The sequence below is a fragment of the Pogona vitticeps genome, chromosome 2 (assembly GCF_051106095.1).
Source record: "Pogona vitticeps strain Pit_001003342236 chromosome 2, PviZW2.1, whole genome shotgun sequence".
NCBI lineage: Eukaryota > Metazoa > Chordata > Lepidosauria > Squamata > Agamidae > Pogona > Pogona vitticeps.
The window spans coordinates 265,718,840-265,732,605 of NC_135784.1; the positions used below are offsets into that span (position 1 = coordinate 265,718,840).

Here is a 13,766-nt window from a genome sequence, read left to right on the forward strand (position 1 = left end):
AAAGGAGAGAACCTCCTTTTGCATTCCAATTTAACAGATTTTAAAAACAGTACTCTAATACACTGGTTCTTAACCTTGGGTTACTCAGGAGTTTTGGACTGCAACTCCCAGAAGCCTTCACCACCAACTGTGCTGACTGGGGTTTCTGGGAGTTGCAGTTCAAAAGCATCTGAGTAACAAAGGTTAAGAACCACTGCTCTAATACAGCTAATAGCCAGCTGATACTTTCATTTTGTTTGATTTCTCAATAAAGCAATGAGGACAAATATATAATGAACTGGAGGAAAAAACTGTGGATCAACATAGTCTATGTCACACGTCCAGCAAAAGAGACCGACTGCATTTGAAACGATATTCCAGTGCTTGCTTGGGCCCCACTAAACAGGCTGGACGTGTCTTTTCACAGCAAAAGGAATACATAGTTCCATCAATGCCATGAGATTAGTTGCCTGGAATCAGATTCATATAAGTCCAGAAAAAGCTTATTTTTTAATACACTGGTCAACTTGCTATTTTGCCCTTTTGCTTCCAAGAAGCAGGAAAGGTGCCTCACTTTAGCTGGCAGCAAAATACTTTTCTAGTTATGAAAGTGATCCATCATTGAGTAGGACATAAAAGCTGTGTGCCTGCTTGGCGGTTTAGACATAGCAGAAGTATGTGTATAATTAGTTTCAAGTTTTGAAAAACATTTCATGTACAATCTCATTTGTCTTCTCAAAAGTAAGACAGGTCAGGATTACTGTCTTCACATTGCAGATGGGCAAGCTGAGGCTGAGAAAACAGTGGCTTGCCTAAGACCACTAGCACAATGGCTTCTGTGAGCTATTAAGCCACTAGACTGTGCCAGCTGTTAAGCCACTAGACCTTGCCAGCTAAAGTATTACAAATAGAGACCTGCAGCAAACATAAAAATTTGAATTTGGAATTATAGCCCTTTGTATTCAGAATCTGGAACTTTAAAAATCTGGAATTTCCGGATATCCAGAACTCTGATACAATCAATATGAATACTCATCATTATTTACCCCTTTTAAAAAGCACGAACAAGGAGAACATTTTGAAAATATCATCCTGTGTCCTCTGACACCTTCCCAGTGATTGTGCCTAACCAAAAGAGTAGACACCAACATTCAGCAGTTCCTTGGTATTAGGAAACGACTGTCATGAGCATACTGATTGGACCCTGAAGAGTCGGAATGCCAGTGGGAAATGCAGCATTGGGGAAGCAGAGGACAGATTGCACTGAGTGGGCAAATACCCTGGATAGCACTGTGGTCAGTGGGAACAATGCCAGCAGCATGAGGCAACACAGTTGAGTGAGTGAGCCCAATCCCGGAGTAGCCATTGGACGACTGAAAGAGGCAGAAGGATGGGGCAGCACACTGAAGCATTGCAAACCTAGTACTGTGCGTAGAGTGTGCCACTCTCTCATGCTTCAGGGGGACTTCAGGGAAGCCCAGCAATGGTAAGTTGACCTTAAAGAAAAAATAGGTTTTTCAACCAGTCCAGGTTACAGACATGAGTAGGGTGGACTGACAATGTCTCCTGCCTGAGAGAACACTCTTTCACAGGGCATGCTAGTATGTGGGCAAGATAGCAGCCCCACTGCCACCTTGGACAGACCTCTGCCTCATTCCTTCTGCTGGGGTGGTGTTAAGCCTTGTGGCTCCATGGAGTTTCCTGCACCTGGAGGGGGAGTGCCGTTTGGCCAAGTAACAGACGACAAGCCCCTATCCTTTCTAGCTAGCCCTGATGAGAGTCAAATGTTTTAGGGTCATGCTGAATAATGGGCATGCTGGCTGGAGGATTTGAGTTGGAGTCCTTCAAAAAATATACCTTTGCCAAGCTCTGCTCTCTCACCCTCTTTTCTCTCTTTCCTACCACTTCTTTTTTTCCTTTTTCTTTCTTTTCTCATCCTTTTATCTTCCTCTTTTTGTCTTTCCTTTTGCCATCCACCCCCCCCTCCTCTTTTTCAGCTTCTTCACTTTTCACTTTGCCTCTGAGTTTCCTTCCTGGATAAAAACTGCACTTACTTCTGGATGCTGGTAAGGCTTGGAACCAATGGAAGCTCTTTTTCCAAGCCTTACAATGTTAACTAGTAGACCATTGAGGTAGACTGCAGTGCGTGGAAAAGGAACAATTAACCTTTCCCTTCTCAGCTAATATCCTACCAAAATATCTCCTCTCTCTCTCTCTCTCTCTCTCTCTCTCTCTCTCTCTCTCCCTCTCTCTCTCTCTCACACACACACACGCACACCTCACCACACACACACACACACACACAGAGAGAGAGAGAGAGAGAGAGAGAGAGAGAGAGAGGGAGTGTTTTTCCTAAGCCCAACTGACCTCCTGGTTGGAGGTGACCAAAACTGAAGTTCACAGGCAAGGTCCAAGACACCACAGGCTGACAGCTTTCCAGTCCTATTTTAGTTTCTGTTTTTCCATTTGTGATCTAGCCTAGCAGACAAGGCTTTACAATGATTGAAAAGTGCCTTTAATAGACCACTAAAATCTCAAGCTTTTGAATCCTGCAAGATTCTTCCTCAGGCTGGACGTTTATAGGACTGGTCAAAGAAGCAGCTGTATTAGTCTGTCTCAGCATGTCGACAAAATTAAAGGAGAAAAAAGGAAAAGGGGGGGAGACAAAATATTGTGACAATTTTAACGAATGTGTTTCAGTGTGAGCTTACTTGGATCAAAATCACTTCTTTAAATGATGTAGTCTTCTCCATGAAAGTTTGCACTGAAACCAATTTGTTAAAACCCCACAATATTTCATCCTTTTTGTTTCTTTTTTCTCCCCCACTGCCAGTATTGCCAGTATCGCAAGCTTTTGAAAACACTACAAAGAGGACATTTTACCCCAGCTTCTATCCAACTATTACAGACATCCAAAAAATAATAATAATGACACATCTTATTTGCACCGGCAACAAGAAGGCACACACTTTTTGCAGGAGTTACTCATTTATTCCTCAAGAACTCTGCAAGCAAATGACGATTACTTTGTTACTACAGTACTGTGTTTCTCCCAATTTATAAGCCATTCGTTTGTAAACTCACCCAAGGAAAAATAACGATGAATCATACTATTCAATGAATAATGAGTATACATTCATTAAAACCTTCAAAATAATTTATTTTTGAGCATATGCCTTTAAATGTGCCTCAGTAGGCAATGTCTGCTAAAACATTAGCATGCTACAGAGAAGTGATCATCATTTTTCATGCTGCTCTGTTCTGTGGTGTTGTGCGGCGGTTTTCATTTTGAGAGGTGCCTATATCTCCTCTTCCACTGAGGACTAACAAGGTAGCAGAGGCAACTGGTGCCTGGTGTTAATTCCTGGGGAGAGAGGAAGTCTGAAAAAGAGGAACATGCTGTTGATCATTTTTATTATTATTATTTCAAATTTTCTCCATGCAGAATACATGCCTGCAGCCCAGCATAGTGTGCTGTAAAAACCTGTGCATTCGAGCTGAATTATAAACTAGTTCCTAATGTTTAAGCATCCTTTCTGTTTTTCTATATATATAGCTGGATTCTTTGAGATTCAGTCACGCCATCATTTGTATTAACTGCAGTTTGTTCTTCTGAACAACATTGGCTGATGTATCTGACTGAGCAAATTAAGGTAGGCTGAGCAGCAAACAAAATTCACATACACACACAGAGAGAGCAGTGAAAAGTTGGGCTGGTTGCAGCTATAGTTGCTGATAACTACACTGTTTTCATACAGTATTTAGATACATTTTAATGACAAGTTTTTAAAAGAAATATTCACCCCCATGGTGAAAATGTCTCATACTTATTTATCCTATGTTTTTTATAAATGGCTTCGCATTTGATGCAGTTGACACCTGAATACAGGACCCGGAATGTTAGCTCTTGCATCAGTTAAATGGCTCTTCCGCACCAGCATCTGTCTTACTACAAAAAACAGGTCCTGCATAGAGGGTCTCACTGCTGTCTCTGATGTCACAGAGTGTTTTTGCCCATGCTGGTTACTGGCAATAGTTCAGCATTACATTCCAGTTCTTTTTGTTCAGGATGGCCTGTGCAGAGTTTGTTGTTGCGGTTGCTGCTGTATATTTTGTGCTGCTCTGTCTCAGTACTGTAGACAGTAGTTGAATGTAATGGTCTCTACCATGTCTTTGATGGGTATGCCTTTGATCATAGTGCACAGTGTCACCAGTGAGGCATAGCATGGCAGCAAACCCTTCTTACTTCTCACCTCTTGTTTGAATATTTGAGGTGGAGGGGAGAGATGGTTGGCAGCTTCTGATCTCTGCCTTTGAGAGGGCAGATTCAATCTCCTTTGGAAATCAACTGTCTTAGTAGGACTCATTGTGGAAATATATATATTTTAAAAGTGCTTTGAAATCCATGCATTGACAAATTGGTGCATTTCCTGACTTCCCAATGAAAGTGCATGTGCTTTTGGAGAAGCAGGAGGGGGCAGTTGAGATGGCAGACACAGAGGAAGGATGGACTGGAGATTAAGGCAGAGAAGTAAGCAGAGAGGTGCAGACAGAGATGGGGTGAGGCAGTGTCCTAAGGTAATGCTGCTGCTGGCTCCCCTGTGAGCGGGCAAGATGTCAGAACATCCTAGTATCAAACACATCCTAGGTGTGGATTCTGGAACCAGTATTGAGCCCAAAGTGACATATTGGCACAAATTATCACACATATAAGGTAGGTTGTGCAAGCCATTTTCACACAGGACACATGACCGAGGTTACAACCAAGTAGCTGACAAGGGTGTTTCAGCATGTGACAGACAGCATATCTGCACACACTGGTGATACAGTTCCAGATTGCACTGCACAAACCCAGTAGGCTTTTGGCCAACCACTTTAACATTAGTGCATTAGTTCTTGTTATTGCCAAGTTCTGCATTAATATATATGGAAATACTTGAGGGATGTTCTGCCTCATGTACCAAAATAAAATGGCTAGCTGTGGGAAAGAGGGCACTATTTTGTCTTCCGTCTTAGACAAAAAGAGATCTCAGATTTTCCCTGTAGAGAATTGTCTCCTTGGACTGACAGCAACTCTTCAAGGCCACATGGCCTTCAGTCTTTCGCTATCTGATTTGTTTTATTGGCAGTGCCTGGTACTATTACGTCCATATTTCCTGCTATTGCAACATTTTCCCTCCAAACATGAAATTCTTTCAACTCTTTGTGCCTGAGCAATCACACTTGCAAGCCAAGTTTACTCCCCAGTGACCAAATCATGAAACAATGGCAAGCCAATTTGCAACATGCAGAGATGAGGCAAACCTGTGTCAGGAGAAACAGATCTCTCTCTCTCTCTCTCTCTCTCTCTCTCTCTCTCTCTCTCTCTCTCTTCTCTTAAGGAGGTCCCAGTTCGAATGATGGGCCCACTCTGTCTTCTAGTTTGACACCCAGTGAATGGACTGAGCCAGCTATGCACTGGAAATCTTCCTCAGCAATAGGTCCATCCTGGTACCAATAACTCTTCTCTTTTCCGTCCCATAGGGGCGAAAGGGGAAGGGGTCCATTTTTGTCTGGGCTTCTGGGAATGGTGGCCGCCAAGGAGACAACTGTGACTGCGATGGCTACACAGACAGCATCTACACAATCTCCATCAGCAGTGCATCTCAGCAAGGCCTTTCTCCCTGGTATGCAGAGAAGTGCTCTTCAACACTGGCCACAGCATACAGCAGTGGGGATTATACTGACCAGAAAATTGTAGGTTGTTTTTACCAGATTTAACAAGCATTTCTGAGGATGGTGCATAAAACAATGTGGGAAGAGGGAGGGAAGGAAATCACTTAACCAGTGGTTTGTGTTTTTATGTGCCTAATTACTTTACAGTGGAACTGTAGGGAGTGGTTATGTTATTAAAACAGCATTTCCATTGTTTACCCCATTACCCTTGTAGAATTAACCTGTGTAGTGTAGTTTTACCTTCGTGCCAGTTCCTCTCTGGGGGAATAATGTGTTACTTACAGTATATGTGGAAGGAGACTCTCTCAAATTTGATAAAGTGTTGGTCTGAAAGAATGGTATCACTTAGGGAAAAGGTAGTACTAGATCAAAAGAATGGAATTTATTGTCTTCCAGTGCTAAGGGAAAGAATTAGCAAGTTGTGGTTATTTTTCAAAGACCAGCAAACGGTTATTCTATGGAAGTTTTAAATCTTGCAATGCAAACTTCTGTCCTACAATTGTATTTCTAAACAAGAGGTAATATACGGTCACAAAAAACATCCGTAAATGATGCCCTGCCCCTACATTTTGGACAACAACTTCCATGGCTACTGGCCAGGTTGCTGGGGGATTGTGGGAGTAGTCATTCAAAAAAAAAAGTAACTTTTTCAAATTCTGCTGAGAAGCTAGAGATCCATGTGTGCTTTCCTTGGATAGTGCTGGCATGGGATTCCTGAAGTCAGGTTCACACAAACTATGTGGTGAACACTTTAAAAACAGTGTGGTATAGCATGCTGTTATAGCAGTGTAGTATAGTAGTGTGGTGTAGCAGTTACAGCACTGGGCTCAGACTTGGGTGATCAATGTTATAGTGTCCATTGAGCCATGAAACACACGAGGTGTTCTTGGGCTGGCAAGTCTGATCTACCTCACTGGGTTGTTGGGAGGATAAACGGAGTGGAGAGGAAGAAAGCCACCTATGCCATTGCATTGCATTGCAATGACTACAGGAAAGATGGACTAATCTTGTAACTGTTGAGTAAATAAACAGCGTGGGCACTACTGTTTATGATGTGCAAGAGCTCAGTGTAGATTTCCAAGATATCTTTGCTATGTCACTGCCGTTTCTTTCTTTAGCGATATATAATTATTCTGATAAAGGATGGATCCATGTGTCACACCATCACACTGTCACACTTGTTTGGATGATTCACATGGGGAGGATTTCTAACGGAAGTCACCCCTTCTCTGCTCTTGAAAACTCTCCACCTTCCTCCCCAACTTACAAATTAAAACCAGTCTCTGTGTAATTTTCACCTGGGAACAATGTCAGACAAAATGGGTCTCCCCATGTGAGGCCAAAGCTGAAAGCCCCTTCCATTAGCACCGCACCACAACTAAAAACATGAAGATAAACTATATCTGAACACTGAAGGCACATTCAGGATGAACTTTGCTACCAAAGAGCATTGCATCGTACTTGGACTTGATGCCCTCTGCTCCCTCCATTTTTCCTATGACCTCCTTGCATTCCGACTCAGAACAGTTGGATAATGGCAGGTGAACTGTGGTTGTTTTTGCTTATTTTCTGTCAACACATTTTGACCAGTGACTTTTCTGAGTTACGAAAATTGACTCCACTGGAACGTCCCATCTGTGAAAAGCCACTGCTTGCATTCATTCCAGGCCAACAGAGGCAGGGGTGCATGAAGTAACCATGGTTTTAGCTCAAGAGACCACAATTCTTGACCTCTGCCATGAACCAGCTCATACCCTGAGATCACCATCCAAGGCCATCTTTCAAGTAGCTACTCAGAGCAAAACTTCAAGGGTGGTGTGCAACGAGATGGCTTTTTGAATTGTGTCCTGAGGAGTGATCTCCCCAGTGAGGCCTGCCTAGCCATGACATTAGCCTCTTTTTTGACATCTATTCAAGATGATTCTCAACTCCCAGGTATTTGGTGAGATGTGGCTGGCCCACTTTTAAATGCTGACCTTAGGCAAATTGATTATCCGTATCATTTGAACTTGTGGAGAGATGGTGCTTTATGCTATACATTGTGTGTGTGTGTGTGTGTGTGTGTGTGTGTGTGGTATTATACATTACTTTTCTGTTATTTTAATATTTTGTATTTTGATTTTCAAGATGCAATAAGTCTTCTTAGAAAAAAGCACCCTAGAAATGTGATGTTGATGATAAGGACAATGGCAATGATGAGCTCCCTACTGCATCCAGTCTCCTGGGTGGAAACCTTGCCAGAGTGGCATAAAGTGTGGAAACAACAACCACAACATTCCTGTAAGGGAAATACTGATTTGTGGTTATAAAATGGAGATAAGGTTCAAAATAATTCAGGTGTGCTTGGTTGCAAATACAGTAATACTCTTCCAAGTGAAACCTTTAGTGCCTGAATCAAGCTCCCAAAAAGTGTTAGCATGTGTGCACACACATTTCAACCCTCTGATTTCCTCAGACTGTGACTGCATAGCCACGCTGGCTAGGTGCTGCGGCAGAGTGGATTACTTCACTTTCTCATAAGCCATCTGTCTCGTTTTCCAAATTACTGTATAGCGCTACGCTTTGGTTGAAGGGGAAGAAGAACATTTGCTCTCAGCTCTGTGCAATTTTTTTTTAAAGCTGGGAATCATTTCGAAATGTCCTAGACCCAACACAATAATATGTTTTAACCTTCATTGCTATCTTTGAAACACTTATTTTTACACTCTTGGGATCTCAGAACCAAGCAGCTGTTCAATGTGGGAGTATTCTTCTTCAATATGAGCCATTTAGATACCATTTTTTAAACTCAAAATAGATTATGGTTGGGAAGAGTCTCCAAATCACAGACAAATCATGTTGTGCGTGGGAGGGAAATTACTCTAAGGCTGTATTCATTTAAAAAAATCAAGTGTTTTAGTGCATGGTGATGTTAAACACAGCCGGATTCAGTAACATTTGTGTGGTGTTTATTTATTCCCCAGATAAGTGCTGATCTTCATAATGAATGCACCTCCACTCACACCGGGACCTCTGCTTCTGCTCCCTTAGCTGCAGGGATTTTTGCTCTAGCTCTTGAAGCCAAGTAAGTCCTTTAAAACTCCCTTTTGGATAAGGATACTTAAAGATTTTGTTTGGTCCATATTTCAAAACGAATTGACCAGATGCATAATTCCTGGCGTAATCTACTGATCAGAAAGGAGCAAATCTTCAAATTTCTGCACTTTTCCTAAATTTGTGGTGCACTTTTTGACTCAAACTTCACTGCTCCCACCAAAATGTGTTTTAAAATACTCACTTTCAAACGCACAGAGAGGAAGAGGGAAAAAACCAAGAGAGGATTTATGTTTAGAAATGTGCATTTAACAGGAAAGAAAATTATCAAGATATGAATTTAAATAGAAGAAGAAAGACAGAAAGTACTTGATATACTGCATCTCGTGGTGCAGTGGTTAAACTGTTGTACCGTAAACAAAACTTTTCTCACAACCTGGGGTTCAATCCCAGGCAACCGGCTCAAGATTCATTCAGCCTTCCATTCTTCTGAGGTTGGGAGGGCAATGTGTAGCCTGCACAATTACATTGTAAAACATCCAGAGAGTGCTTTGAGCACTATGAGATGGTACATGAGCAGCATGCTTTTGATATAACGAGGGGTGTATTTCTGATCCATGTCACAAGCATTCAACAGTCTATTCCAGTGGTTCTTAACTTTTGTTACTCAGGTGTTTTTGAACTGCAACTCCCAGAAAGCCCAGCCAGCAGAACTGATGGTGAAAGCGTCTGGGAGTTGTAGTCCAAAAACATCTGAGTAACAAAGGTTAAGAACCAGTGGTCTATTCCACTCTATGTTGCTATTAATCCTGATGTGTGTTTTTAATACAGTCACAAAACAATTCATTTTTAAATGCATTTTAAAGTATGAGTCTCTGTACATATTTATTAAGAAGTCATAGATCAAAGTTGAAAAGGAGGGGACTTAGGATATGTGTGAAAACTGTACAGAAGCCGAATGATCTGCCTATCCCCTCTATCCCCACTTCTGATCAGACCTTGGGAACTTTGCTATTACTGGACTACACCCACCAGGACCCGCCTCCCAGTCTTTATGACTAGTGCACCTCAGGATTTTATCCACAGTTATAGATTAGCTTTCCTAAAAACAGAGGGGTTGGTGATCTCTAGGGTGTCATGGGCCACACTTCAGAAAGGGGTGGGGCTTAATGAGCATGGTCAAGGAAGCTAATTTATAAATGTTGCCCCCGCATCTATACATTTATTTACTGCAACAATTAATTTTTAAACAGTTTCTTAAGTAAAATAATGCCCTCTCAATTAATTAATTAATTAATAATGAGAACTCTAATTAATTTTAAGAACTGGTTTGGAGAAGTGTCCACCTTTTTTCTCCCAAGAACATATTTTCAAATTCCCACACCATTCCTCTTACTCAGGCAAGCCACTGAATAGCAGCAGCGGCAGCACATAGAGAGTCACCACTCTGTCATTCACTGGCTGAAATCCAGTAGTAAATTGCAACCGCAGTAGGCCCATTGAACTTATGTAGGTGTTTGACTCCCCAGGGATTCAGTGGGTCTATTCTAACTGCAACGTACTACTGGACTTCAGCCTCAGCCTCTGATGAACAAGCATGCCTCTCTCCCCCCATGAATGGAGGAAGGAGCTAAAGAATGTCCTGATAAGATGAGAAGTTAAGACAAAACAGATGAGCTACTAAATTGAATAGTATAAGACAATCAAACTAATTAACAGTGATTGCAGTGCAGTTAAGAACAAAAGCACAATAGTAGCCAACAGACAACCGGTTGATTCTTACTATAATGATGAAGAGGAATGAGGAAAGCCTCATTGGAGCTGCAGATGGGAGAGTAAAGCTATGCTGCCAAATTTGACAGTGAATGGTGCCACTTTACAAAAAAGTTCATCTTCATACTAATTTTTCTAAGCTGTGTAGGGGGGCACAAAAATGCATTGGGCTGCATGTTTGGCCACTGGCTTTGTTGGTGGAGGTATTCTGATCATATTCCCCAAAATGTAACTTTCTCACACTGCTGCTTCCCTGGTGCCTTTTTCATCTGACATCATCACTAATGTTATAGGGACATCATTACTGTACGAATTATTGCATCTTTGCTCTTATCCTTTTCAATGCAAACAGTGTTTTCTAGTGGCTAAAATGGATTATATGCTCAGCACATACTCAGCAGTAGTGTTTCCTGAAGTGGTGATAGCTGTCTGTTTATACCAGTATGTGCTTTTTCATACTTCATATTTTGCATTTAGCCATGCTGTGTTCTGTGATGGGTGACCTGGGTAACAGGACCTTGCTTTGCAAATCTGATTACAGAGGCATGGATTTTACAGGGAATCTTGTTCCTGGAAGGAGAAACTTGTTAATTACAGGGAATATACATCTCTTTAATATCCAGTTTGCCTCTCAAAGACCTCAAAGGAAAGGCTGGCATGGGGAAGACCATTAAAGAAGATAAGAAATGGTATATTGAATAGGGGGACGTGGTACTGCTGCAGGTTAAACCGCGGAAGCCTCTGTGCTGCAAGGTCGGAAGACCAGCAGTCATAAGATCGAACCCATGTGATGGAGTGAGCCCCCATCGCTTGTCCCAGCTCCTGCCAACCTAGCAGTTTGAAAGCATGCAAATACAAGTAGATAAATAGGTACCACTTCGGTGGGAAGGAAATGGCGTTCTGTGTCTAGTCGTGCTGGCCACGTGACCACAAAAACTGTCTATGGACAAATGCTGGCTCTACGGCTTGGAAAAGGGGATGAGCACTGCCCCCTAGAGTCGGACATGACTGGACTAAATGTTAAGGGGAACCTTTACCTTATATTGAACAAAATAGCAAACGTTACATAAGACAATGACTCAGATCACCTAGCTTCTTACTTCAGTCTAGGCAAAAATGTTGCTTTATCTGTAAATAATATGTACTTTAAAATTTTAGGGGCAAAAATATATATTTGCCATCTAGTAGGGGGGAATCTGTTGGAGTGATAAGAGGAATGCACAGACATTTTACTCAATGATATTTTGAAGAAAATCCTAAAACCCCTATAGATAGCCCCACCATACTGGAAAGAATGTATTTTTAAGTCCCTTATGGGTTGTAACCAAAGACCATTGTGTGAGGTATCTAGAGATTCACTGGCATTTTGTTTATGATAGCCCTAATCTAACCTGGAGGGATATGCAGCATTTGGTAGTCTGGACATCTGAGTTTGATCCACTGGCCAGCAATCCGGGATGGAAGAAAAATGGAGCTGGACTCATGGTGAACAGCAGGTTTGGATTTGGATTGCTCAATGCGAAAGCATTAGTAGATTTGGCTGACCCCAAGACCTGGAAAGGAGTACCAGAAAAGAAAGAGTGCATTGTTAAGGACAGCAGCTTTGAGCCAAGGTAAGGGTTTTGTTGATAGCTTATATCGGTTGGCATGGGTTTTATCTGACATCTGAGGTTTCAGAAATCATCTGTTCACAAAGGATGCTTTTGGAAATGCTCCCAATGAACTGCTTCCACCTGGCAGGGTGTTTTTTTTTTTCAGAGATGGAAAAAGTCAAGCTTTTGGACTACAGCTGCCAGAATCCCATGGCCACTATGCTGCCTGGGAGTTGTAGTCTTAAAAAAAAAACTCCTTCATCTCTGGTTTTCTGAGTTGAAAAGACAAGGAGGAGAGAGGCAGGGCATCTACTTTGCATGCAAACGACCCCAAATTCTGTCCAGAAAAATCTGAATGCAAGTGACATCTAAGATCTTGGAGAACCACTGCCAGTCAGAGTAAACCATCATCCTTCATCTGGCTGCTAGGAATTTGCCAAATAAAAAAAACTATTATTTGTGGACTTTTGTTTTGGGTTATCTCAGTGTACCATCTGATCATCTCCCTCCCTCTTTTGTTTACAAAATGGTTTTCTCCATTTTGAATTGGAAGATTAGTCTTTAAAGTTAAAACCTTGCTCCATCCCAAAAGATGGGAAATTATGTGATGATCATAGACATTATGATCACATGGGCTAATGTTCATTCAGAAAATGTCTCATCCCATCCCAAAGTGAGGCATGGGGAGGTGACCTTTCCCTGTGGTCATGCCTCACTCACTCCAGCCGTCTCCAAATGAAGAGGCAGTCGGATTGCTCTGAGGCGACAGAAGTCAAGCAAAATGCACAGTGTGGATTCTTGTCATGAGTTTATAGACTTTTACTAAATTAGTTTCAGATTTTATGGCTCCCCAAGCCGTATGTTCAGTGGCACATCAGTCTCTGCAGCCACTGACTTATCTAAGGACGCTTTCAGATTAGTGAGTTGGACCACCAGACATCGCACCATTCCAGGACATTTGGGGGAAAATTTCAATGGCCACTTTAGCACAGGCGCCCCCATAGCTGCAGACAGTGCTGAGGAGTCCTTGCAGGTCCCCAGGGGCAGAGTTATAAGTAGGGCAGGGCAACTGGGACTTTAACCTAGATGGGCAACATGGAAAGAGTGCAAAATTGGTTGTAGCTGCAGCTGGCTCATCTGCTCATCCCGGTTTTGGAAAGCTGCTCATAAAACTGTCTGGCTCTTACTCCCCTCTTTGAAAACCCACCAAATTTCCAGCCAAGGCAAGATTCCTTAGGTGATGGCGGCCTGTAGGGAGAGAAAAGCCTCTGTCTTTGGCTATATCTGTATTGAGGGGATGTCAAGAGGGCATATGTGAAGGTGTTGAGCCTTTATTCTAGCCAATTAGAGCATTTCTCTTCCTCCTCCTCTGGTGAAGTCCATCTCTCCTGTCCTCCCACACCTTGGCTAGTGAGTGGAAGGTCAAGAGAGACCTTGGGTGGGGTAAAAGCGTCAGTACAGTAATATGCTTCCTAATCAGGCCCTGTGGTGTTTCAGGCCTAGTGCTTTGGCCTAGGCCAAAGAAAGGCATACAAATGAGATGCTTTGGTATCAAGTATTGATCAGATGCTGGACCTGTGAAATTCATATGTACACCGTATTATTACCCCAGTTTCTCAGTATATTCACCCACTATCTCCCTTCAAGGTAGAGTGGGAAAACATTTGGCCCTAC

At 42.2% G+C, this 13,766-nt stretch overlaps 1 protein-coding gene and 1 long non-coding RNA gene across 2 annotated transcripts in view; one reads left to right on the forward strand and one right to left on the reverse strand.

Moving 5' to 3' along the window:
- PCSK1 (proprotein convertase subtilisin/kexin type 1) overlaps positions 1–13,766 on the forward strand; it is a 48,232-nt gene that overhangs the window by 23,276 nt on the left and 11,190 nt on the right. Inside the window, exons 8-10 of the mRNA XM_020793237.3 lie at positions 5,503–5,715; positions 8,658–8,758; positions 11,880–12,113. Coding sequence (XP_020648896.2) covers positions 5,503–5,715; positions 8,658–8,758; positions 11,880–12,113 — 548 coding nt within the window. The remainder of the gene's footprint in view (positions 1–5,502; positions 5,716–8,657; positions 8,759–11,879; positions 12,114–13,766) is intronic.
- The window catches only part of LOC140704928 (uncharacterized), a 170,899-nt gene continuing 160,081 nt past the window's right edge, over positions 2,949–13,766 (reverse strand). The window contains exon 5 of the long non-coding RNA XR_012084419.2: positions 2,949–3,360. This is a non-coding gene — a long non-coding RNA (uncharacterized LOC140704928). The remainder of the gene's footprint in view (positions 3,361–13,766) is intronic.